This window comes from Mirounga angustirostris, unplaced genomic scaffold, assembly GCF_029215605.1.
Source record: "Mirounga angustirostris isolate CCGP_5_RB_7025 unplaced genomic scaffold, mMirAng1.0.hap1 SCAF_5, whole genome shotgun sequence".
NCBI lineage: Eukaryota > Metazoa > Chordata > Mammalia > Carnivora > Phocidae > Mirounga > Mirounga angustirostris.
Genome location: NW_026991713.1, coordinates 113793013 through 113818437, shown reverse-complemented (window position 1 = coordinate 113818437; position 25425 = coordinate 113793013). Strand labels below are relative to the sequence as shown.

General features: G+C 38.2%; 2 protein-coding genes and 1 pseudogene across 7 annotated transcripts in view; all 3 read left to right on the top strand.

Annotated features, from left to right (window-relative positions):
* Positions 1 to 19072, top strand: LOC129045759 (putative coiled-coil domain-containing protein 144B). 5 transcript variants are annotated; one of them, XR_010411674.1, is made up of 8 exons: positions 1 to 101; positions 991 to 1019; positions 1111 to 1183; positions 7655 to 7735; positions 8854 to 9921; positions 12906 to 13063; positions 17987 to 18168; positions 18529 to 19072. XR_010411674.1 is itself a non-coding variant. In XM_064591929.1 (7 exons), exons 4-7 carry the CDS (start codon positions 7679 to 7681, stop codon positions 18602 to 18604), a joined length of 1359 nt encoding a protein of 452 aa, XP_064447999.1. In that variant the 5' UTR covers positions 1 to 101; positions 991 to 1019; positions 1111 to 1183; positions 7655 to 7678; the 3' UTR covers positions 18605 to 19072. The 5 variants fall into 5 exon arrangements, 4 of the variants coding, with proteins under 4 accessions (XP_064447999.1, XP_064447997.1, XP_064448000.1 ...); XM_064591929.1 differs by lacking the exon at positions 17987 to 18168; XM_064591927.1 differs by lacking the exon at positions 17987 to 18168 and having other exon boundaries at positions 18526 to 19072.
* On the top strand, positions 2969 to 4773 carry LOC135364482 (SWI/SNF-related matrix-associated actin-dependent regulator of chromatin subfamily E member 1-like; annotated as a pseudogene). The gene has a single exon (XR_010411673.1). The product of XR_010411673.1 is annotated as an SWI/SNF-related matrix-associated actin-dependent regulator of chromatin subfamily E member 1-like (transcript).
* A 3733-nt stretch (positions 19073 to 22805) lies between the features above and the next one.
* LOC135364297 (uncharacterized protein C10orf67, mitochondrial-like) overlaps positions 22806 to 25425 on the top strand; it is a 122164-nt gene continuing 119544 nt past the window's right edge. The window contains exons 1-2 of the mRNA XM_064590296.1: positions 22806 to 22918; positions 24977 to 25097. Coding sequence (XP_064446366.1) covers positions 22806 to 22918; positions 24977 to 25097 — 234 coding nt within the window. The remainder of the gene's footprint in view (positions 22919 to 24976; positions 25098 to 25425) is intronic.

Below are 25425 nucleotides of genomic sequence, written 5' to 3'. Positions count from 1 at the left end.
TCAAATCTCAGCGATCGCTTGTGAGCCGGCTGGGTTCCCCTTCAAACATTGGCGAGAGTTGGCTGAGCGTTTCTGAACCTTTGCAGAAGTTAGACTCGCCGGTGGGGAAAGGCACTCTTCCTATACTACTGGGGCTAGAGAGCATGAAACTTCAGGATGTTGAATGCCTCGTTCCCCAGAAAACTTCCCTAAAAAAAGCTCTCCCTCAGTTTATTCCTCTTCCATATCCCTCTGGGCCCCAGCCGGTCTCCATGCAATTGAGCAGATGCAGCTATTAGAAAGCCTTTTTCAGGGGCTCCGGGGTGGCTCAGGTGGTTGGGCTTCTGCCTTCCCCGGGGCATGAAAGAAAGACGTGATAGCTAGGATATTTGGAGTTGATGAGGAAACTCCAGAGAATTCACTTTAGATGGCTTGAGTGTATTTGCACTAAAACAGATTAAATTACAGCTGCTCCACAAAGAATACTGAAAGCAGATGGAGTGCTAAACTTGGGCTAAAACAGCCACTCTTTCATCCTCCTCAGATCTATGGGACATCAAAGATCTCTCTTGTATTGGTATTCATTATTCAAATGAGATTAATTTGAATATCGAAGCTTTGGCTGTTTTTTTTTTAAGATAGCTAATTTTTTGATATGACAGCTGTTTCAAAAAAACCTTTTAAAGACTAACATGATCTACCAAATCAAACTAATTTTGGAAACAAAAGAGATTATAGGGTTCATTCCCTAAATGCTACAATTGTTATTATCAGTAAGTATGACACTGAATACATATATTCGTATTTCTTTTTCAATATTTATAATGGGTTCATATTTCTCTCTTGTCGCTGTCCTAACCCACCTTCCTATCTCCAGAAACAGAACACCAAAACCTAATGTAATCATTTTCAGAGCCAAGCATGAGGATTCAGCTTAGTACTAACTGCATGAATGTTTAGTTGGCTTTCACGTTTACATATAATTAACTATATGTCCATTTTGCTTTTTAGATTCTCCGAAAAGATATCCTTACGTGAAGGTAAGACTTATATTTTTATTTTGAATTTTTAACTACCGATTGTATGAAAGGTACATCATGTCTTAATCATATTGTTTCAATACCCATTCAGCCTACCATTGAAGTGAAAGATTCTGTTCCTAAGAAAACAGTAGAAGTCAAGGACAAACAAACATCCAACTCAGGTAAATTTTACAATACAAATTTTACAGTGGAAAGAAGTACACTAAAATATTTAAAATGCTCACAGTTTTCTTATTCTGAATTCTTTTTTTTGTGTGTGTGGCAAATTTAACTGAAGGATTTGACATAAACAAGGTAGATACCATTGTTGTTACCCAAAAGATATTTATAAGCATAAGAAAAAGAGATTTTATTTTATTTTATTTGTTAAAGATTTTTTATTTATTCATTTATTTGAGAGAGAGAGAGAGCACATGAGAGGGGGGAGGGTCAGAGGGAGAAGCAGACTCCCTGCCCAGCAGGGAGCCCGATGCAGGACTTGATCCCAGGACTCCAGGATCATGACGTGAGCCGAAGGCAGTTGCTTAACCAACTGAGCCACCCAGGCGCCCAAGAAAAAGAGATTTTAAAAATGTAAGCTTTAGCTCTAGTTTCTACTTTTATGTTTTGAAACCCTGAAGTTTGGAATCCCATTACTTCCTTGGGATTCCCAGAAGTTAATTATTAGACTCTCAGATTTTTCCAGTGTTCACAATGCTTATTGCAATTCTGACCTTTCCCTAGAGTAAAGCTTCACTTGCTAACATGTCAATTGTGTTTTAAGTTTATTTCATCTTAGTGTTATTATGTTGATCATCTGAAGCCAAACAGATGTTCTGATTAGTGGACTCGTGTGTGTATGTGTGTGTGTGTTTGTGTGTGTGTGTGTGTATGGTGTCTTTGATTACTAAAACTGCAGGAAGTAATTAGTTCTATCCTAATACTTGGTAGACACAATCATTTAAAACCGTAATTCTGAAACTTATTGGCCTTAGGGTCCTTTTATACTATTTAAAAATTATTAGGAATTCCAAAGAACTTCTGTTTAAGTATTGATATTTACCATATTAGAAATTAAAACAAGCTTTTAAAATACAAGCATACACGATCATACATTGTTAGCCGTTAGAGCTCTGACCCACTAATCATGCGAGTTGTGATACTATCACATATCCTATCTTTAGAAAACTTCACCGTACACTTAATAAGAGAATGAGAGTGAAAATGTCAAATAACATTTAGTATTACTGAATGGATGGATTGGAACTCCGGGGATTCTCAGATGACATGGGAGAACTGTTTTAAACCGTGTACAGGGTTCATGGATACAAAATGATAAAGGGACCCTTGTGGTGAAATGGGCATTAAGGTTTCATTTCTGCATTTCTTGCTTTTTTCTTTCACTCGTCTTAAGAGGTTTAAATCAGACAATCTTTTTTTTTTAAAAAAAGGAAAGTATTTTTGTTATATATTCATTTTCTGTTTCATGGTGCTGTAGTTTTAGGATCTAGTGTGGACTGAGACTTATTCTGTTTTTACATGGAAATGATTAGATCACCTGAGGCTTTCATTTCTCAGATGAATTTATGATGTTTGTCCAAGGCTTAAAAATTTCTGAAGATAGGGACGCCTGGGTGGCTCAGTCAGTTGAGTGTCTGCCTGTGGCTCAGGTCATGATCCCAGGATCCTGGGATTGAGTCCCACATCGGGCTCCTTGCTCAGTGAGAAGTCTGCTTTTCCTTCTCCTCTGTTGCTCCCCCTGCTTGTGTGCTCTCTCTCTCTGACAAATAAATAAATAAAATGTTTAAAAAATAAAATAAAATTTCTGAAGATATTGTTGCATTGAGGAAAGACCATCTCACTGTAATTAAAAGTAGTACCATTCATTAAAAGTTCTTTTAAAACACATGTCTTTAGAACACACAGTGCATTTTTTTTTTAAAGATTTTATTTATTTATTTGACAGAGAGATAGAGAGAAAGCACAAGTAGGCAGAGAGGCAGGCAGAGGGCGAGGGTTATTATTAGACTCTCTTTTGTGGGTTTGTGCCACTCTAATGAGCCTTGTCAAAGATCCAGGGATTTCAGAGTTGATGATAAATGCCCATGTGTATCACAATCGGTGACCAAAAATCAGTCAGCATCCACAGAATTTGGACAGACGACCTTCATATAGAAAGAAAAGATTAATAATATTGGAGTTGTGTTTCTGTTAGAGAATTATAAACTCCCTGACCTGTGTAAATCACAGCTACCAGAAAGCAGCACAAACAAGGTAATAAAGAAGCACAGAGAATTCAGTCTCTCCATGACTTCCCCATAGTTCTGATTTTTCAAAAATAATTTTGTGGCGGCGGCCGCTCCGGACGCGAGGGGCGGGTCGTGCGCGGGACAAAGGGAAACGAGGCCCGAGCTGCGGTTGCTTTTTCTGCCCGCGGTGTCTCAGATTCATTCTTAAGGAACTGAGAACTTAATCTTCCAAAATGTCAAAAAGACCATCTTATGCCCCACCTCCCACCCCAGCTCCTGCAACACAAATGCCCAGCACACCAGGGTTTGTGGGATACAATCCATACAGTCACCTCGCCTACAGCAACTACGGGCTGGGAGGGAACCCGGGCACCAACAGCCGGGTCTCGGGATTACGATTCCAAAACCCCAAAGCCACCAGATACGCCGCTGATGCCCTACATGAGGTACAGCAGCAAGGTCTGGGACCAAGTAAAAGCTTCCAACCCTGACCTAAAGTTGTGGGAGATTGGCAAGATTATTGGTGGCATGTGGCGAGATCTCACTGACGAAGAAAAACAAGAATATTTAAACGAATACGAAGCAGAAAAGATAGAGTACAATGAACCTATGAAGGCCTATCATAATTCCCCCGCATACCTTGCTTACATAAATGCAAAAAGTCGTGCAGAAGCTGCTTTAGAGGAAGAAAGTCGACAGAGACAGTCTCGCGTGGAGAAAGGAGAACCGTAGATGAGCATTCAGCCTGCTGAAGATCCAGACGATTATGATGATGGCTTCTCAATGAAGCATACAGCCACCGCCCGTTTCCAGGGAAACCACCGCCTCATCAGTGAAATCCTTAGTGAGAGTGTGGTGCCAGACGTCCGTTCAGTTGTCACAACAGCTAGAAGGCAGGTCCTCAACGACAGGTCCAGTCCTTAATGGTTCATCAGCGAAAACTAGAAGCTGAACTTCAAATAGAGGAGCGACACCAGGAAAAGAAGAGGAAATTCCTGGAAAGCACACATTCATTTAACAATGAACTTAAAAGGTTGTGCGGTTTGAAAGTCGAAGTGGACATGGAAAAAACTGCCGCTGATATTGCACAGGCAGAGGAACAGGCTCGAAAACGGCAGGAGGAAAGAGAGAAAGAAGCAGCAGAGCAAGCTGAACGCAGTCAGAGCAGCATGGTTCCTGAGGAAGAGCAAGCTGCTAGTAAGAGCCAGGAGAAGAAGGACGACGAGAGCATCCCGATGGAGACAGAGGAGACACACCTTGAAGAAGCAACGGAAAGCCAACAGAATGGTGAAGAAGGCACATCTACTCCTGAGGACAAGGAGAGCGGGCAGGAGGGGGTGGACAGTATGGCTGAGGAGGGGACCAGTGACAGTAACACTGGCTCAGAGAGCAACAGTGCCACAGTGGAGGAGCCGCCCGCAGACCCCGCGCCGGAAGACGAGAAGAAAGAATAAATGTTGCCTTGTTTTATGTGTTCTAAATACATTTTTAAATGAAAAAAAAAAAGATATTTTTTTGAGTTTAAAAAAAATAATTTTGTGGCAAAAATTACTTTGTGTTTACTCCTTTTATGCAACCTACAACCAAACAATATCTTTTAGCAAGACATTTGTCTTCTTCTTCTAACCAAAGGAACATCTGAATAAGAATTATGAGAAAGTAATTTCCTTTGGGCTAGTTTTTAGCATTCACTTGAGAGTAGGTAGCAGGATTATATTGAGAACTTTGGGACCAGTTGGGAATACTAGGTAGAGATCTAAAGATTGCTTACTCAAAACATAGTTTCTTAGCTTTATTTTATAGCTCTAAATTCACAAGTATTGGTCAAGCTATATTCATTGTAACTAAAAAAAGCACCTTCCCAAATCAAATATTGAAATATTTCCTATGTTCTGTATGACTTTTGTTTTAGAGTTGGCTTTCCCAGCAGTAATGGGAATAGTTGAGAATTTACTATATAGTATCATCTCAGCTATGTATGTATAGTCCATCTCCTTGTTTTATTATATTCATTTTATCTTTTTAGAGAGAGAGAGATGGGGGGAGAGAGGGAGAGGGAGAGAGAGAATCCCAAACAGGCTTCACGCTCAGCACAGGGCCTGATGGGGGGGCTCAATCTCATGACCCTGAGATCATGACGTGAGCCTAAATCAAAAGTTTTCTATGCCTCTTTAATATTATTGTTATTTAAAATTTTTATTGATTTGAGAGAGAGGGAAATTGAGAGAACGAGTGGGAGGAGTGGCAGAGGGAGAAGCAGACTCCCAGCTGAGCAGGGAGCCCGATGCGGGACTTGATCCCAGGACCGTGAGATCATGACCTGAGCCAAAGGCAGCCGTTTAACTGACTGAGCCACCCAGGCACCTCCCTTTGTTATTTTTAATAAATAAATGGAATATGGGTTTTAAGGAGCACTATATTATTTAAAAATAATATATGGAAAGTCAGTTTTAATTCTACTAAGATACTCTGTCTATTGATTAACCACATCTAATGTGTCTCTACTTAATGTACCAGTTCATTCCATGCCTTTTATCAGTCATTGATCAGGTCTGTACTAATAAATCGTACAATATTTTTTCACCCCTGTACTTTTATGTTCTTTCTTTCCTTGTAGAATTAACACTGTATTTTCAAAAGATTTTCAATTATCTCCTAGAGTAATGCGTACAGGCAATAAATCCAAAGTTATTTACCTATACAAGTGACTTGTTTGCTGTTACTTCTTCATGAGCTTGGTAGATCCAAGAAGTAGGACTTTTAAAATACCTACAGGCTCCTGTAACAAAGGAAGATCTGAAACACAAATTATAAATACAGGCAACTTAAAACAGTTCATGTAGATTGTTTCTCTTCTCACTTGATGCCTTTTATAAAGTAATGAGCAAAGTTAGTCTCTAGGGACCCAAGATTGTGTGTTTATTCATTTAATACAGATTTATTCTGTACTGTGCCCTGATCATTTTATAGCCTCAGTATTTCTGGAACCATTCTGTCAGTGCAGGTGTACTTCATCTTTATTTTGCCTTACTGCCTTCTAATTCATCTCCCATCTTTTATTACAGTGCCCCTCAAATTCATCCCTCTCCACAGCATTTAGAGTGATCTGTCTCAAATGTAAATATGACTATGAACCACTGTTGAAAATATATTTGTGTCCAGGTATCTTAAAATTACATATAAAGCTTTCATAGTCTTGACTTCCTCTTAGATCCCTGTATTTTAGACAAATATTTACCCTGTTGTGTGCTTCTCTCCCTTTTAGACAAATATTTACCCTGTTGTGTGCTTCTCTCCCTTGTCTTACTACAGCCTTGCATACCCATTTTCCTCCCTCTGACCCCTTTGAATCTGGCTGACCTCACTGTTTTCAGTTTCAGTTCAGGCATTATCTCCAGAAAAACCATTCCTGACACCTTTTATCTACATGCTTCTTTAAACCCGGGTGCCTAGCACTTACTGGGAGCTCCGTAAATAATTACTGAGTAAAATAAAGACTGTTTACACAGAGATGACTTAAGGGATTGCCCCATACAGGGGCACCTGGGTGGATCAGTTGGTTGAGTGTCCAACTCTTGATTTCGGCTCCGGTCATGACCTCAGAGTTGTGAGATCGAGCCCCGCGTGGGGTTCAGTGCTGGGCTTGGAGCCCCGTCAAGATTCTCTCTCTCTCTCTCTCTGCTCCTCCCCCTCTCCAAAAAAAGAGAGAGAGTGAGAGAGATTGTCCCATACAGTCCAGGAGCAAAAGAAAGAGATATATAAAGAAGTAATTTACAGTTCAGGTGGTGAAGATACACTAGAAAAATCGGTAAAGTACTAAGGTAGCCCTGAAGAAAGAGACACCTATTCATCTGGGGAAGAAGAGCCATAATCAAGGGTGACTTTACATAGCAGTCTGTGTCCTACAAGATGTGAAGAAATTTATCAAGTAGTAGAGGAAAACATTTCAGGCATGTTTACGCTCATCAGGGACATACACCCATAGGAAGGTTGTACACTAATAAAGGCATAAAAAATACTAATAATTTTGGAAACCATGAATAATGTTGTAGTTGACACTTTGGGTGTTAAGAGGTGCTGTTACAAGGTAAAGAACAGTCTTGTGATTTTATATGTTTCTGCTGCATTATAAAATTTTGTTTCTGATTGTTTTGTTCATTGATGTTAGGTGGATGAACTTGTGAATGAATCTTTGAGATGTTTGTATGTCTTTAACCTGGTGACATTTAGTATTTCCCAAATGGTTTGTTGAAGTTTCCTATAATTAAAAGTATTTCTTAAAGTAAATATTCAGCTAAAGATTAAGTTTAAACTATCAATAGATAAAATGTTATTTTCTATTTTTAAGAAGGTTATAGCTTTTATCTAACCATTCTAAGTAGTCCATTTTAACTAAATATATAGATTTGCCAGCAGAATGAATTAGAAATGACATCAGAGGAAGAGCAAAAAAGACTTGATGAAAGTGAAAATAACCACCTACGGGTATGTAAAAAGTTAAATTTAAATTTCCAATTTTATATTGTTTTTCCTGCTTTAATAATGTAACATAGTTCAAATGAAATGATCTTTTGAATGGACATATTGAAGTCAATAGATTATAATTTAAAATTTAGTTTTTATAAAATTTTACAAGTTACAAAACTTAAAATATTGTTTGAATTTCTGTAACTTATAGCTAAACTTCATCCTTGGAATTGAGATAAAAAAAATTCCTGAATATTGTTTGCTTCTTCACATTTTTGTAACTTTTTATGCGATAAAGAAGGTAACATCAAATATTGAATCATATGTTTAAGCAGTTGAAATTATGAGCAGTACAATAATGATGACTACTGACTTAGATTCGTGTAGAAGGAGTAATTATTCTCAGTGGTTCAAAATGTGCAGTTCTGTATTGCCAGTCACTAATACCAATATTAAAGATTGATTTTGCCTTGCGATCTCTGTGTAGTTGACTTCAGAGTGTGGGGTCATAAAATCAGCACAATTGCCTATTGTAGAATCACACCTTCCAGGGTGGGACCTTTGTAGTTGGGTAATAAACAATAACTTTTTCAGTTATTTCATTTCAGCATAAGAAATCAGTAAGTATTAACATTTTTCTTATCCACTCTCAGTGGACATTATATTAGAGCTGTATATAAGCAGATAATTATAGTGATGTATAACACTATCATAGTATATAATTTGACTTAAGATTTAGGAATTTTCTTTCTGATTGATGTTAATTGATTTTGATTCCTAATAATTTAAAATTTGCCTATTCACTAGCTATTAATCTTTAAAGAAAACCCTCAAATGCACTGAAGGGGCTCACTATTTAAGGTATGGTGAGATAAAATCTTTTAAGTTTGTAACATTAAAAATAATCTAATTCATTTTTTGGTAGATGTAACATGTAATGAATTGTTTATTTCAAAAAAAACTAACAAAGTTAAGTTTATGGATTTATGTTTTTCTTTTGTCTTAAGCCAGGGCGAGTTATTTGTCACTTCTTTGTTACAATACAGTGACTTGGGAGCAGCTTAACATAGATTAAGAAATTTAACAGTTAAATTTTAATTTTCTAATTTTCCTTTGTCCATACTTGATTACTTAAGGATAAAGGTATTTCACAAACATGTATCCTGGCAGAAGAGACACGTGAAAATCAAACCCAGCAAATTAACGTTCCACTTTTGCATCTGCAAAAAAAGTCTAGAGAACCAGAAATGAATAAGAAATGTGATAGAAAGGATAATATATCTGTATATTCAGAACATCCTTCTGTGCAAAAGCGTGAGGAAATCTCGATCAAACAAGGCAAATTAGTGTGGAAAAATAATCTAAAACACATCACCAGTGAGTTAAAGCGGACGTTTGGTGCAACTTGTGAAAAACACAAAATTGCTCCTTATCCTAAGGAAGAGTCACTACGTGGTAACTTTAAAGAAGGAGCAAACTTAATGGAAATACTTTCTAACTTGACAAATGATAGACTTGATTGTGAGAAAAAGGATATATTTGCAGTGCCTGTCCCTCTAGTAGTTCAGGCATTTCCTGAACAAAAAAATTCTAGTCTCAAATATGCTTGCCAGGCATCTTCTGATTTTTCTTTAAGTGAAAATAAATCAGACTGTGAAAATGATAACAAACCAGACACTGAGCATGTTTTTAACAAAAATAAGAGTTTTAAAAGTGATACAGAAACTAAAAAAGTAAGGAACCCACTCGCTACGTTTGAAGTGAAAGAAGACCAAGAGTTTGACGTGCAAATGGCAAAAAATATGAACGAAAATAGCACTAATTCTAAATTAGACATTGGACGTATACCTCAGTCTAGTGATTCAGAAAGCCGTTTCGACAAAAGGTTTTCCCGCTCCAGTGAGATGAGACAAATGGCTCAAATAAAAAGGCACCATAGTTCTGCCGTTACAAACATTTACAAGAAAACAAAAGTCTTGTTCCAGAAGCCATTCTGTGCAGTTAATAACAGTACTAATAACTATAGAAGTATGGAACCCAAATTAGAAAATGTGAGTTCTTCTCCACCATGTAGTTACAGAACATCAGAAGTATGTCTAAAAGAAGAATTACAGCAAGATGTTCAAAAGTTTAAGAACGAGATAGGCATGTTACAGATAGACATCCTGGATGAGGAAAAAAAGAAAGTTCAACTTCAAAAAGAGGTAGAGGTTCACTTTGCTGCTGCTCTTTTGTTTTTCCTCTTTATCAATTATCTGAGTCATTCTGATTCTCCACTTAAGAAAAAAGTTTGTGTATAACATGGGGTTGTCTAAATACGTAATTGTGTTCGGAAATAGATTATTTCTGCTGTCTAAATGATAGGAGTGCAGGAAAACATTCTTATGATTGGTTTTCCTTAAGTTTCTCTGTAAGTCTCCCAAGTGGCATATGAACTGGGAAACTAATTTAGCTATGCACCCTGTGACCTCATGAACCAGAGTAACCATAAAGAAAATTCCTTAAAAAATGCAATTATCAGGGCACCTGGGTGGCTCAGTCATTAAGCATCTGCCTTCGGCTTAGGTCATGAACCCAGGGTCCTGGGATCAAGCCCCGCATCGGGCTCCCTGCTCAGCGGGAAGCCTGCTTCTCCCTCTCCCACTCCCCCTGCTTGTGTTCCCTCTCTCGCTGTGTCTCTCTCTGTCAAATAAATAAATAAAATCTTGAAAAAAAAAAACTTAAAAAAATGCAATTATCTTGGCACATCTGGGTGGCACGGTCGAGCATCCGACTCTTGGTTTTGGCTTGGGTTGTGATCTCAGATTCATGAGACTGAGCCCCTCATTGGGCTCTGTACTCAGTGTGGAGTGTGCTTTAGTTTCTCTCTCCTTCTCCCTCTGCCCTTCCTGCTCATGCTCTCTCTCTCTCTCTAAAGTAAATAAATCTTTAAAAAATATATAATAATCTCTAGTGTTTTGGGGTTTTTTTTAGATTTATTTATTTGAGAGAGAGCACACGTGTGTGCACGAGCATGAGCCAGGGGTGAGGCAGAGGGAGAGAGAAAGGGAGAAGCAGACTCTCTCCTGAGCAGGGAGCCTGACATGGGGCTCCATCCCAGGCCCCTGGGATCATGACCTGAGCTGAAGGCGGACGCTTAACTGCTGAGCCATCCAGGTGCCCCATCTCTAGAGTTTTTATTTTTATCTATTGGCTTAAATATAAATTGCATTTCCATAAACAATAAAATGGGAAAGAAGCAATGACTAAGAGAAAGGATATAAACAAATATTTCAGCTAAACCTATTTATTGTTTCAGTATGTGCAATCTTTTCTGCTTTGTACTCACTCTTGGAACTTAGAATTCCAACAGGACCACTTTGAGATATTTTTAATAACAAATATTTGTATTATCACTGTTTTCCTCCACATTTTTTAAAAACAGACTCTTTTTTAAGATTTATTTATTTATTTAGAGAGCATGAGCAAGGGCAGGGGCAAAGGGAGAGAGAGAGAGGGAGAGAAGTAGACTCCCCACTGAGCATGGAGCCTGATGCGGGGCTCAATCCCACAACCCTGAGATCATGAGCTGAGTCAAAATCAAGAGTCAGAGGCCCAACTGACTGAGCCACCCAGGCGCCCCCCCTCCACTTTTTTTTTTTTGGTCACCATTCTCACATGTTTCTGTTGAGTCAAACGTTCATATTATGTTTAATAAAGTATGGTACATTTTGACATGTATGTTTTTTATAATGTAGGTAGCATAAACCTTTAGAAACCTTCAGTATTTAACTCGAAGGGAGAAAACTGACTTTTGAGGTGAATTGAGTTTTAAAAATAGACAAAAATCTAGAGATATCCTCCTTCAAAAGAAAAAGTAGCTAAGCACCTTGTCCCCAATTAAGATATTAAATTACTGTGCCAGTGTCATACTTTTAATGTATCTGATTAATTTAATGAATTTGTTTGGTAACTTAGCTGATTCAGCATTAAAGAATTACATCATGTCTTTTGGTGCCATAAGATGCTAGGTAGTGCCACTTTAGGAACTTTGGACAAATCATTTAACCTTTTTTGGTTCTACTCCCATTGATCAGTGGAAAATGGGATTAAAGTTGATAATTACTTTTATACCCTCTAGCTATAAAAGTTTATGATAACCATGAATGTGGAATTTGGGGAGCATTACTCATTTCCCAAAATTCTACACTAATATCAGTTTCACTCTGTTCTTTTTGTGTTGTGGTGAACTTTGGTTCATATATTTTAATGAACACTGCCACTTTTTTGATAACCCTAGGATCCAAATGAAAAAAGAATTGTAAAAGGCAATTGGCGAAAAAATAGCTCAGTGCAGAAAGAGGAAAACTCTTTGCTCCTGGAGCTCCACAATGTCACATCCTTTAAATCTGGCTGTTTTTGCAAAATCCAGGTGGTAACGACAGACGAGGACAAATTTTGTGTCTTTGTCTTTTTATTTCTTTGTATCTGCTGGTCAGATGGGGTGGGGTGGGAATGTTAGGTAGCAAAGCGTGGATATGAATACAAAATTAAGAAAGCCCTTTTTCAAATTTTGGAAAATTCTGCTGTTTTAATTAATTAATTATTTTTTAAAGATTTTATTTATTTGTCAGAGAGAGCGAGAGAGAGAGAGAGAGCACAAGCAGGAGGAGCGGCAGGCAGAGGGAGAAGCAGGCTTCCCGCTGAGCAAGGAGCCTGATGCGGGGCTCGATCCCAGGACCCTGGATGAGACCCGAGCCGAAGGCAGACGCTTAACCAACTGAGTCACCCACGTGTCCCAATTCTGCTGTTTGTATTCAAACGGAAATGAAGCAGAACTTATAAAAATTGCAATTATTTATAATGATAAAGTTAAACACAAAATATTTTTATCGATTAAAATTACAACAAACTAAGAGTGAAATGATAAAATTAATGAAAAAAGTTCTGGGATGACTGGGTGGCTCAGTCCTTAAGAGTCTGCCTTTGGCTCAGGTCTCATCCCAGGGTCCTGGGATCGGGTCCCGCATCAGGCTCCCTGCTCAGCGGGGAGCCTGCTTCTCCCTCTGTCTGTACCTCCCTCCCCCTGCTTGTGCTCTCTCTCTGATAAATAAATAAATAAAACCTTTAAGAAATTTATAATGAAAAAAAGTTCTTTTTAATGAATAATGTAGTAACAATTATCCTTAGTATCACATTTCCATTAAAGATTAATGAAGAAAGGAAGAGACACCAAAGTAATGAGACGACAGTATTAGAAAACACATATGCTGTCGCTGCTGCTGCTGCTGGACTCATTCAACAAAGAGAGAGTGGAAAAACTGAAAACCACCTCTTTCCTGTTGGGAAAAAGGAAGATTCTGATGGGTAAGCCTATGGCCATATTGAAATAGTAGGTAATTATTATTTGCCTATAAAACCAGTTCTAGTTGGAGCTAACATTCATGATTAACAAGTTTTATATTTTTAGTAAGGCTAGTCCATCCTGGGTGCGAATCAGAAAAATGCAAATAACGAGACACCATTTTTTGCAGTCCTAGTGATAAATATTTTATTAAAAAAATAATAACCAAAGGTAGCAAATGGGAGGAAAAAGGCATTCCTGTACACTGTTGTTAGATGCACGTGGTAACTCCTTTCTGAAGGGTGAGTTAGCAGTGTGTTTCAAAAACTTTAAATATGCTGTCCCTGTTTTAAGTTTATTTTTTAATTTTTTTTAAAGATTTTATTTCTTTACTTGACAGAGAGAGACACAGCGAGAGAGGGAACACAAGCAGGGGGAGTGGGAGAGGGAGAAGCAGGCTTCCCGCCGAGCAGGGAGCCCAATTTGGTGCTCGATCCCGGCACCCAGGGATCATGACCTGAGCCGAAGGCAGACGCCTAATGACTGAGCCTCCCAGGCGCCCCATATGCTGTCCCTTTATTCCAATGCTTCATTGTCAGGACTAGATCCTATTGGAAAACATGACTTGTGTAAACACACACACACACACACACACACGAACACATTCTAAGGACATTTATTGTGCATTATTGTTTATATAAAATATGACAGATATGTTAAGGATATTTATTATAGCATTCTCATTTCAAAAAGTTGGAGATAGTCTAAATAGCCGTCAATAAGGAAGTAAGTTGTCACCCCTATGAGACAATGTAACATGCGGCCATTTGAAAAAATGAGTTTAGGTCTACAGTGTACTGATTGTTTAACAAAGTATATTTAAGGTGTTCGGTTTGATGTCATGTCTTATGCAAATTTTAGAATGCTTTTAATATCTGCTGAGTTGCAAAAGGAAGTTACCTGCTACACTGGCACTCTATCTTATTACCAACAAAATTGCTAGCTATTAGGTTTTTGGTTTTGGTTCCATTGAGCTTGAGTGTTCAAATGTTGGACCCTCAAATTGATCTGAATATTACCAAGAGATTTCGTATGTCAGCTTGTCCCATATTGTATATAAACATTTGATTTGATGATCCTTGTGCTATAAACCAAGATGTTCCTAATGCAGTGAATCTTCTTTTGAAGGGACCTTGCATGCATGCTATTCACCTTCCTTTTTAAAGAGATTATATTTTTGTATGCACCACACCAAATTTTTCAACAGTGACTTCATATTATATAATTTACGAAAATTCATTTTACAAAATAGGAATATTTTCTGCATTCCAAACCCCTTATACCTCTCTTATAGAATTTTATTTTTTTTAATTTTTTAAATTAAATTTAATTTTTTTAAAAGATTTTATTTATTTATTTGACAGAGAGAGAGACAGCGAGAGAGGGAACACAAGCAGGGGGAGTGGGAGAGGGGGAAGCAGGCTTCCCACCAGCAGGGAGCCCAATGTGGGGCTCGATCCCAGAACCCTGAGACCATGACCTGAGCTGAAGGCAGATGCTTAACAACTGAGCCACCCAGGTGCCCCTCGTATAGAATTTTAATATGACTAATTATTTTGGATATATCCTGGAGTTAGATGATTTTTATCAAGCATGAAATATTGCTGTTGAAACTTAATAGTTTTTCTATGGTCTTTCTAAGCGTGAGAAAAAATGATAGTCATGTTATATAATATTATGTATATATTATATATCTAGAAAATTTTTAAGGAGTCTTTTGGTTGTATAATTTTGTGATTTAATGCTTTGGTCTGCCTTTTTTTTTTTTAAGATTTTATTTATATTAGAGAGAGAGAGTGCGTGGTGGGGGAGAGGGACAAGCGGACTTGGCACTGAGAGCAGAGCACCATGCGGGGCTCGATCCCACAACCTTGAGATCATGACCTGAGCCAAAATCAAGAGGTTTAACTGATTGAGCCACCCAGGTGCCCCCTTGGTCTGGCATTTTTTAAAAAACATTTAGTGCTACATGTATATAATTTAAAAAACTATATTACAAAATATATTACAGAAATATTATATCATCATTGTGTAAGGATTGAACTAAACAAGAAAATTAAATCATCTATGATCATTCCTCTTAGCTATGAAATCCTTAAAAGAACCATGTACACTCACTGATCCTGATTTACCTCCCATTCACTCTTGAATTCTCTCTAGTAATTTTCACTCCCACTAACCCGGATTTGATTTTTCAAAGGTTACCACTGATTTTCACTTGAATAAATCTAGACATAATTTCTTAGATCTCATTTTATTTGACCTATCAGCAATATTTGACCCAATGGAGAACTCTCTTCTCCAAAATTCTGTCTTCATTTAGCTTTCAGGGTATCACTCACTCACCTGGTTTTCCCCCTGCCTTTCTAGTCTGTACATCTCAGCCTGATTTGCTTCTTTCTCTTCATCCCCCACCTCTTACTTACACATTGACATCTTCCAGGAATCAGTCCTTGATTTTCTTTCTCTTGACTTTTACTATCTTGTATATTCTAAGGATCTTCAGGTTTATATCTCCAGCCCAAATCTCTCCGCATAATTCCAGACCTACATATCAAACTGCCTATTTGATAGCTCTTTGGGATAGCTATTGGGTATTATGAACTTAACATGTCCAAAATCGAACTACTGATATTCTTACACCAGCCCTTCTTGTCTTTCCTAATTGAGTTCATCATAGTTCTTCCAGTTGCTCTGCCAGAAAACTTGGTAAGATTCTCCTGTGATTTACTCATCCTTTTATTCCTGGTATAGAGAGGGAGACACTTACAAAAGGAGGTATCCTTTATAAATGTAAATTTCTCTTACAAAAGAGTAACTTCTACTTTGTTTTCAGAACTTCTCCTGTATCTGCAGTTCTCGAAATAATTAGCTCAAAATAATCCTGTGTCAAAGAGGCGTGTTTTGGGGTGCCATATTCTGCTACCCTTCAAGTGGGTGTTCACAAGAGAGGTCCAGGCTGGCTGTATCAATTTGGGAGTAATTAGCACAAAGATGGATGTAGGGGTGGAGGACCTGAAGAGGAAAAGAGTGAAGCAATGTTTTCCTTATTTAAAATTGAACAGTACACCATAGTGAAAATTTAGCACACCTAACACCATTTTCTTTGACTAATTGGTTAATAAGCATTTGTTAGGATAGACTATTCTAGGATCCAGTGAGAAGTGTCATTGCATTCTATTAATAAATATTCAAGGGTCTGTTTTCTATACTAAATTTACATGTTAATTTTGTATCTAGTTTATTCAAAAAACATAATTGTCATTTTTCCAAGACTGTATTTTATGCATAACAACTAAACCATTATTCAGAAATCAAATTGCTGAGACTATAAATAAGGCCTGTGTAGGAACCACTTAGCTAATTTGTTGTGATGTGGGTTTCCATTCTAGGCAAGGAGGTTGCCATTTAAAATCAGAGACATTTGGAATTTGACAGGAAACTGAAGAATGAACCTTCGTGTTTCACTTAGATTCTGAATGAGCCAGATCTTTCTGAGTCAGTTATACAAAAATTTAAGACTCAAGGGACCTTAGAGCCCTGAGTCTATTCTCCCTAGGGATGGAGAATTGGGATCTGTCCTTTCAGGCTTATGATTTTAGAAGAATTCTTTCCTCTCTTCAAACCCCGGTTTCTGTATCTTTGAAACAAGAAACCCAGTCTCTTTTATGAGATTATTGGGAGGAAGACCTGAAGGGAAAATGCGTGTGTTAGTGCATACATCTTAACAAACCACATGGGACGAGTTAAGCACTCAATAAATAGTGCTTAATATAATTTTTAAACACTCTGTAGGAGGTATCTATAAAATTTTTGGGTTTGATTTTAAAGCATTGTATTGTAGTGTTATAGTATTACGATACCAGAAGGAATAACTGAAAACATTCCAAGTTTTTAAGTCATATCTGGAAAATGTATGTATTTGGGTGTTTTTTTTTTACACTCTTAACTTATTTCTTTTTCAGCATTATTGAGATGTAATTGACATGTAACATATATTCATAATAGCTACCCACATTCCATAAACCTACTGCCCACAATAGATTTTTTTGCTTAAAATGGAAAAGAAAGAACATACATGTTCAAGCTTAATGAAAAATGAAGCTGAATAGTTAAAAGGAGCTGCTTGGCACCGAGGAGGGTAAAGGATTGTATTTCTAGACAGGGAGGATGAAGCATGAGGTGTGTTAAATGTACAGTGTTGTAGAATATAAAGAAACAGGTTAAGTGACCATTTGTATTTATTATGATGACCTAGCACTCAAGATCTAGACAGGAGGCAGAAACCTCGCCAGTATTGAAATGGGGGAATATTTCCTGTTCCTTATTAAATATTAAGAAGTATTTAAACAAAAAGCATTTTTAACTAGTAAAAGGGAGTAAAAGTGGTAAAAGAAGACTCTAAGCAGTCTTGTAATAGCAAACGCAAAATGGAGCTGTGATCCCAAAGGCAGAGGAAGAGTAAACATGAAAGGAAGTAAGAACTTAGAAGACCCTCACTCCCCCTCACTCCCACCCTCACTCCCACCACCATCCAAGGCGGAGATTAAGACCTCTTGGGAGAGGACGCAGCTGGTGGCAAAGAAACTTGTCAGAGGGTGCTGGCCAGAGCTGGTCCATGGGGATGACTTGTTGAGCGGCTGGCTGAAAGATGCAGGCCGACTGAGGTTCTTCACCCTGCTGGGAGATCCAAATCTTCATTCCTGAAAGGTTCTGAGTTCTCAAAAATAACTTTCCTGGGACTCCTGGCTGGCTCATTCGGTGGAGCATGGGACTCTTGATCTTGGGATTGTGAGTTTGAGCCCCATATTGGGTGCTGAGGTTACTTAAAAATAAAATCTTTAAAAATAAATAAGTAAATAAATAACTTTCCCTCTACCCTTCAGGTTCTTGGCTGAGACTCCCTGTAATAAAACATTAACAGGAGAAAACCAAAGAGAAGTTTAATAATGTGTATACCTCCTGTATACACAGAAGATACCCAGGAAAATTTAGTAACTCCCCCAAATGGCCCAAGCTACCACTTTAAATACCGTCTCCACCTAAAGACAAAAGAAGATGTTAGAGGGTGAGGGGTGGAGCCATTATGGGAGGTTATCAAGCAAAGCACCGTAAAGGAGGGCACGGTTGTTATGCAGATTTAAGTACTTGCCTTATCCATTGTTAAGTTTCTAGAGATTTAGTCATCCTCTCTTCCTGGTTCAGCTAGGGAGACTCCCTTACAAATGGAGATACCCCTTATAAATGTAAATGTCCCTTACAAAAGGGCAACTTCTACTCTGTTTTCAGAGCTTCTCCTTTGCCTGCTGGTCCTTAAAAGTAACTAACTCAGGACAATCCTTAAGCCGAAGAGGTGTATTTTAGGGTGGCAAATTCTGCTCCCCTACAGACTTGTAGAGAGTAAAATGGAGTCTCTCATGTCAAGCAGGGGCCTATGTCAAGCAGTGACGCAAGCAGGTAAGGTACTGCAGCCAGGAGACATCGCCAGGACCCAAGTCAACTGACAACAGAGGAGGGCTGCAGAGACCCACAGCCGATGAAATCCCTTTAAACAGGAAAGGATTTTGGCAGGAAGCTGTCAGTCTCTTCAGACCTGACCCCTCTATGCCTGGCCACTTAAAAAAGGCAACTGCCACTGAAAGCTCTGCCCGATGGATCTCCGAACAGAACCGAGGTCCTTGCCTGCTTGAACATCAGAAGCAGGCAGAGCCTAGGGTTGACCCAAACCAGACCGAGGCCTTATCTCAATTGCGCGCCCCCAGACTGACTTCGCGTTTGGTTCGTGGAACTTCCTACACCCTTCTGTTTATCTAGTTTGCTGTGTGGCTTGTCTTCTGTCCTGCTTTGTATGCTGTGTAAGAAGCCAAGTTTAATCACATGGTGAAATGTCATTGAGTTTGGAATCCTGAACCTGCTTTATAATTGTGATTTAACTTTGCTTTATGATTGAATAAAGCTGACATTGTGGAAAGACACAACTCGTGTGTGTGCCTTTATAGCTTGCTCATAAAAAGTATGGAAATGCAAAGAAGCACCCCAGAGAATCCCCTGGATTCCAGACATAGTCTTCACTGACTCCATTGTATACCAACAACCCACTTGATCCTTCATTATCAGAATCAATCACTACAGCCAGACCCCATTCTCCGCCAAAGGACCCCCAAGCGGCTAGATATCAGCTCAATTAAATCTCATCTAATTCAATGGAACTATAGCTGTGTTTCTGGGTGGAAGTATTCTTCCCCTGAGAACTAAGACCTCCAAGTCAGCAGATCATAAAGTTGCTGGGACAGGAAGAGATACTTTTGGGAGTGGGTTATTACACATAATGGTGAGAGGAGCCACTTCCCTTCTGTCTCCGGGTTCCTGGACCTATGGCCATGGGAGAGACAGTACCACATACTGATTCAAAGCACACACTGCATCCTGTAAGACAGAAACACATCCCTTATGGATCTGTCTCACCACTGCCATAATCGAATCTCCAGTAAGCTATTTTACCCTTCCATTAGGCTAGTCACTACTGGGTGATGGGATATATGGTAAGACCAGTCATTTCCATGGGCATGAGCCCATTGCTGCGCTTCTTTGGCTATGAAATGAGTACCTTTATCAGAAGTGATTATGTGTACCATGTCATGAGGGTGGATAAGGCATTTTGTAATGGATGGTGGTTCTGGCAGACACATTATGGTCAGGGAATACAAATCCACATCCAGAATACATATATATGTCTATCCCAGTGAGGATGATGGAAGAGGTTCAGTGTTATCAGGCTGCCACCAGGTGGATCCCCACTGGTTAATACTGGCATATTAGGGACTCAGTATTGATCTCTTGGTTGGCTGATGAGGCACTCCACTTGTAGCAGTCAGGCCGGACTCAGTAAGGGGAAATCCATGTTGTTGAACTCCATCCCTGCCACCATAGCCATTTCATGCAAGGGCCATTGAGCGAGCACTGGGATGGTTGCTGAAACTAACTGCTATCCACAGTGTGTGTCATTTTACCTGCTTGATCATTGGATACTTTCTCTGTGGTGGATAACTTTGATGGGCATTCACATGAGGCACAAGTATCTTTATAGCCTGTGCCCATTTTTTTTTTTTTAATTTATTTAGAGAGCATGAGTGAAGGGAGGGGCAAAGGGAGAGGGAGAGCGAGAACCTCAAGAAGACTCAGCACTGAGGACCGTAGCCTGACGTGGGGCTCAATCTCAGGACCCTGAGATCTTGACCTGAGCCAAAATCAAGAGTTGGACGCTTTAACTGGCTGAGCCACCCAGGCGCCCCTAGCCTGAGCCCCTTCTTAAAGGGTCATCCACAGAACTCTTCCCCAGACTTTCTTGTCACCAATCTCTCAGTCTTCTTCCTTCCTTAAAACTTTAGCAACAGTACATAAATTAATACAGATATGCAATTCTGGCTAGCTCTCATCCAGAAAAAGTAAACAAGAAAATGTACTACTTCAATTCTATTCAGTGGAAGGATTTTCCTTCATGGCTGTCCTTCAAGGTCACCTCGGAGTGAAGCTGTGGGACTATAGGTATCCCCCTTCTGATGGCAGCACCCTCCATTAACCAGGCTTGAGTCTTTTCTTCCTCAGTCAGCTGATCATACAGAACTTCCCACAAGGCTGCAACTATGGATTGGGGGGGGGGGGGAAGAGGAATGGAGCTGGGGCTATGGGCTCCTGGAAATGTCTTTTCCTTCTGCTTGAGCCTGGTCTCTTATGTCACTTCCGTCTTAAGAGATTGAAGCTGCTCATGCCCAATTTTATAGTTTGGTGGGTCAGAGAAAACCCAGTTTATCGTGGGAAACTCAGGCCTGATGACTCATGTTTATGCATTCAGTCTTAATAGCAAGCCAGGGCTGTTTCTCAAAAGGATAATAGTCATCTATAGAAGAAGGCATATGATTTGCTCTAAAACCTAGATGTCTCTACTGTGATTTTCTTCGTGGTGCTTGCCAGATCACAGATAATCCCACTATTTGTCATAGACAAATAGTGCTGTTACCTGCTGGATCATAATGTCCAAGTGGAAGGGCAGCTTGCACTACAGTCTAGATTTCTTTTATTCCAGGCTCCCACAAAAACTGGCAGCCTTACCCGGGACTTGGAAAATGGGTTGAAGTAGCATACACAAATGTGGTATATGCTGCTTCCAGTCCCCTTTGACCAACATCTCCCCATTTCCCCACCCCTCAGCCTCTGCAACCACCAATCTCTGTTTCTATGAGTTTGGGTTTTTTAGATTCCATATATAAGTGAGATCATACGATATTTGTCTTCCTCTGTCTTACGTATTTTACTTAGTATAATGCCCTCGGTGTTCATCTATGTTGTCACAAATGGCAGGATTTCCTTCCTTTTTTTATGGTGGAAGAATATTCCATTGTATATAAACATTACATTTTCCATATCCATTTATCCATTAATGGGCACTTAGGTTATTTCCATGCCTTGGCTATTTTGAATAATGTTTCAATGACCCTGGGGGTGTAAATATTGAGGTAATGACTTAATTTCCTTTGGATATATACTCAGAAATGGGATTGCTAGTACATAAAGTATTCTATTTTTAATTTTTTGGAAAAAATTTCCTTTTCTTAATCCAAATTCCACTGACCAGCCTTACCTGTCATTGATAACTCCCACCTTAATGAGTCACCTCTATGGTGATTGCCAAATGCTGATGCTCTGTTTTCCTCATTTTTTTTTTTTACATTTGTTACCTTTATGTACCCCGTCTCCCAATCATGCTGGCTCTGTGCTGCTGCTCCTATTTGTCACACTCCCCTGCTACATTCTTGGCCTTTGCCTCTGCATGGCTTCCAACCTTTCTCATCATGAAGAAATTCACTCATGTCATTGGCCACCATGTTGATTCCTCCACTCTGGCAAGGGAAGGGAATGGAAGGAATAGGTAGATGGAAAAGAAAGTGACTACAGGGGCGCCTGGGTGACTCAGTCGTTAATCGTCTGCCTTCGGCTCAGGTCATCCCAGGGTCCTGGGATCGAGCCCCGCATCGGGCTCCCTGCTCTGCGGGAGACCTGCTTCTCCCTCTCCCACTCCCCCTGCTCGTGTTCCCTCTCTCGCTGTGTCTCTCTCTGTCAAATAAATAAATAGAATCTTAAAAAAATAATAATAATAAATAAATAAATAAAATAAAAAAAAAGAAAGTGACTACATATGGTTTTAGTAAGCAGAACTGTGGGACGACTGTATCTTAGACTGAAGGTACTGCCCAGGTAGATATATTTTGAGAACATTTAATAGGTAAGTATGGTACATCAGGTATATGTAATGAGAGATGAGTTTAACACTGCCTCATATTTTTACATAATATATTTTTATTTATAATTTATAATTTATAAAAATAATTTATAATAAATTATTAATAGATATGTATAAATGAATATTTATAAATGTATATAAATTTATGTAAAATTTATGTGAATAAATAATAATATAATTATATTTATAAATAAATATTAATAACTAAAGTATAAAATTATAAAATAAATCAATAGTTTATAATATAATTTTTATATAACATATTTTTGTTTACTTGTTTACTAGTTGTCTCTCCCTTTAGAATGTAAGTTCCATGAGAACAAAGACTTTGACTTGTCCACTCCTGTTATCTTTGGTGCAAGAAACAGTGCCTGGCAAACATTAGCTACCCAGTCATTCTTTGTTAAATGCATGAAGCTCAGACAAGGAGTTTGCACCTATATTTTGGAGGTCAGAATAAGAAGACTGAATTTAATTCTGTTGGACAAAGGAAGGCTATCAAAGTCTTTATAGCAGGAGAGTAAAACAACCTGAGTTTTAGTAAGATACCTCTAGGAATCATGGGAATGATAGATTAAAAAGACAAAAATTTGGAGGCTTATAGTAATTTTAGGAAACTTTTATTGTCTATATTTTGTGGGACACTTGTTTGAAGGTATAAGGATTTTATTTTTATTTCATGTTTTAAAAGATTTCCAAATGTATAAGAAAGAGAATTTCTGTAAAATTTATAAAACACATGTTCTAGAAAAAAACCTGCCACATGTACAATTTGTCATCGATAATAGTTGTCATCCTTGAAAAGTATCAAAAACATTTTCCCTGAAATTATGTCATCACCACTTAAAAATTGGTTTTCTCTTATTTCTTATAAACTGCTTTAAAACATTGTTTTAAAATTTTTATCATAATTGATCATATGATTCATCCATTTCTATAGTGTAGTCCAATATCATACTTAATTTTAACATAATAATTATAATTTAGTGGTGGTTTTCACATATGATTTTCAAAAATGGTTACAAATTTTAGGTAGACAAATTTTTAAATATTGATGATCTTTTTAGTTTATTTATTAGATTTTAGTTAATTACTATATCTTAGTCTTAAAAATTTCGATACAGGATGCCTGGCTGGCTCAGTCAGAAGAGCTTGCAACTCTTGATCTCGGGATCATGAGTTTGAGCCCCATGTTTGGTGTAGGGATTACTTAAATAAATAAAAAACTTAAAAAAAATAAAATTAAAATTAAAAAATTTTCAATACAACAAGCATTTATTGAGAGGATTTTATGGGTCAGGACTCTGCAGTGTTTGAGATCTTACCCTACTTACAAGCTAACAAGTTTGCTTGTTTCATGGCCATTTGCAGAAGACACAAGACTCCTGGGTCAGAGACAAAGGACTTTATCACCATTGCAAAAACAGTATCCAGACCCTCATATTTATTTGTGTTGATTTGCCATGCCCCCTCAGGGCCATGAGGGTGACAGTAAAGACCCATCCTAGATACCTATATACACAGTGTGTTGCATTAAAGGAAGTGATCCCTGAGCTCACCACTTTCCTAGTAAAGATTATCAGCCTGCTTCTTGGCAGAAGAAAGGCATTACCTCATCCTTTAAGGCTGCTCACTGCAAACAAAATTCTGAGGAATGGCCTGTGGAAAGAGTGGTCAGGATTTTGCATTCTTGGCATATGCACAAAGAATGTGCAGGGACACTCAGGATCCAAGGAGATTGCCTCTTCTAACAGTACTCTGGTAGTGAGAAAAAATATATATAGGCTCCTAAAATGAAATTAGAGCAAATCTAAAATATAATTTTCTGTGGAAAAACACCAGAAATATTAGTTGAAACTGAGATATACAATATTACTGCTGTTTCCTCCCCATCTGGATAATGCTACTGATGAGATCTGTCATCACTATGATATTAAGGAGTGTGTAGAAGCTTAGTTGAAAATTGAGTGGGGTTAATTGAAAAATCATCATATTAAGTGTTAAAAATTTTATAAATTTAAACTTAGTCTTTCTTGGTTGAATATTACTATACTTCAAAAGTTTTTTCCAAACCAGATGAAAAAATATACTTCAGAACACAGTAGTTGATAGTAACAAGTACCACCACAGCACCAAAACCAGGTAACATTTCTTGAGGGCTTACTAAGTGACATGCATCATTCAAAGTACTTCTAGATATTAACACAATAATCCTGACAATAACTCTATGAAATAGGCACTATTATTTTTCATAAGAGGAAACTAAGGCACAGAAAGATTAAGTAATTTACATAATGTCACATAGCTAGGATATCAGCATGCTTTCAGCTCTGACTGACAGACGCTCTCACCAATTGGTGCATTTATTATATGACACTGCAGGAAGGCCAGAGGTATGACAGGTTTTAGAGCTAGCTGAGTCAATAGCTAAACAAAGTTGGTAGTCAAAATTATTTCTGATTTTTAAAAAAAACTCATCATCTATGTACTGGCGTTGCCCTTTGGCTGGCCCCACTTGTGGTCACCAGATGGCTGTGGCACTTCTTGGCACTTTTACTCTCCATTTTTTTTTCTCCAGACTTAGTATTTCAGATGATTTGAAGATTGGCTTTTTCTGCACAGATCATGCTACTCAAACAGATTACAGTGAAATTCTGCCACTAAAAGAGTTGAGTTCATCTACAGAAAAGCTAATACGGGTAAATTGGATTTGTTTTCAAACTTCTGAGATTATTTTGGGTATTGTTTGCCTTGATGTCTCTTTCCTTCGCAGAGTTGAAATGACTAAAAATTTTAATCTTAGCGTCTTTTATAAGCTGAATTGGACGACAGTCGTGTTTTTAAAAATAATTTGTATCAACTACTGTTTATATTTATATCATGCTTATATATGTTAACCAGTTTAGTGAAGTATGTTTTTACTCTCTTTGGAATTTTCTATTTATGCTACTTTTTAGAAATTATGAAATACTTTTGGATTGTAGAAAAATGTGGAGAGTAATATAATGAATCACTGTGTTACCCACC

Bases quoted from the DNA above. Each gene is read 5' to 3' on its own strand.
- LOC129045759 (XM_064591927.1), top strand. From the start codon at position 7,679: ATGACATCAGAGGAAGAGCAAAAAAGACTTGATGAAAGTGAAAATAAC. The intron at 9,922-12,905 runs GTAGAGGTTCAC...TTTCCATTAAAG, and splicing joins AAGTTCAACTTCAAAAAGAG to ATTAATGAAGAAAGGAAGAG. The intron at 13,064-18,525 runs GTAAGCCTATGG...TCTCATGTCAAG, and splicing joins AAAAAGGAAGATTCTGATGG to CAGGGGCCTATGTCAAGCAG.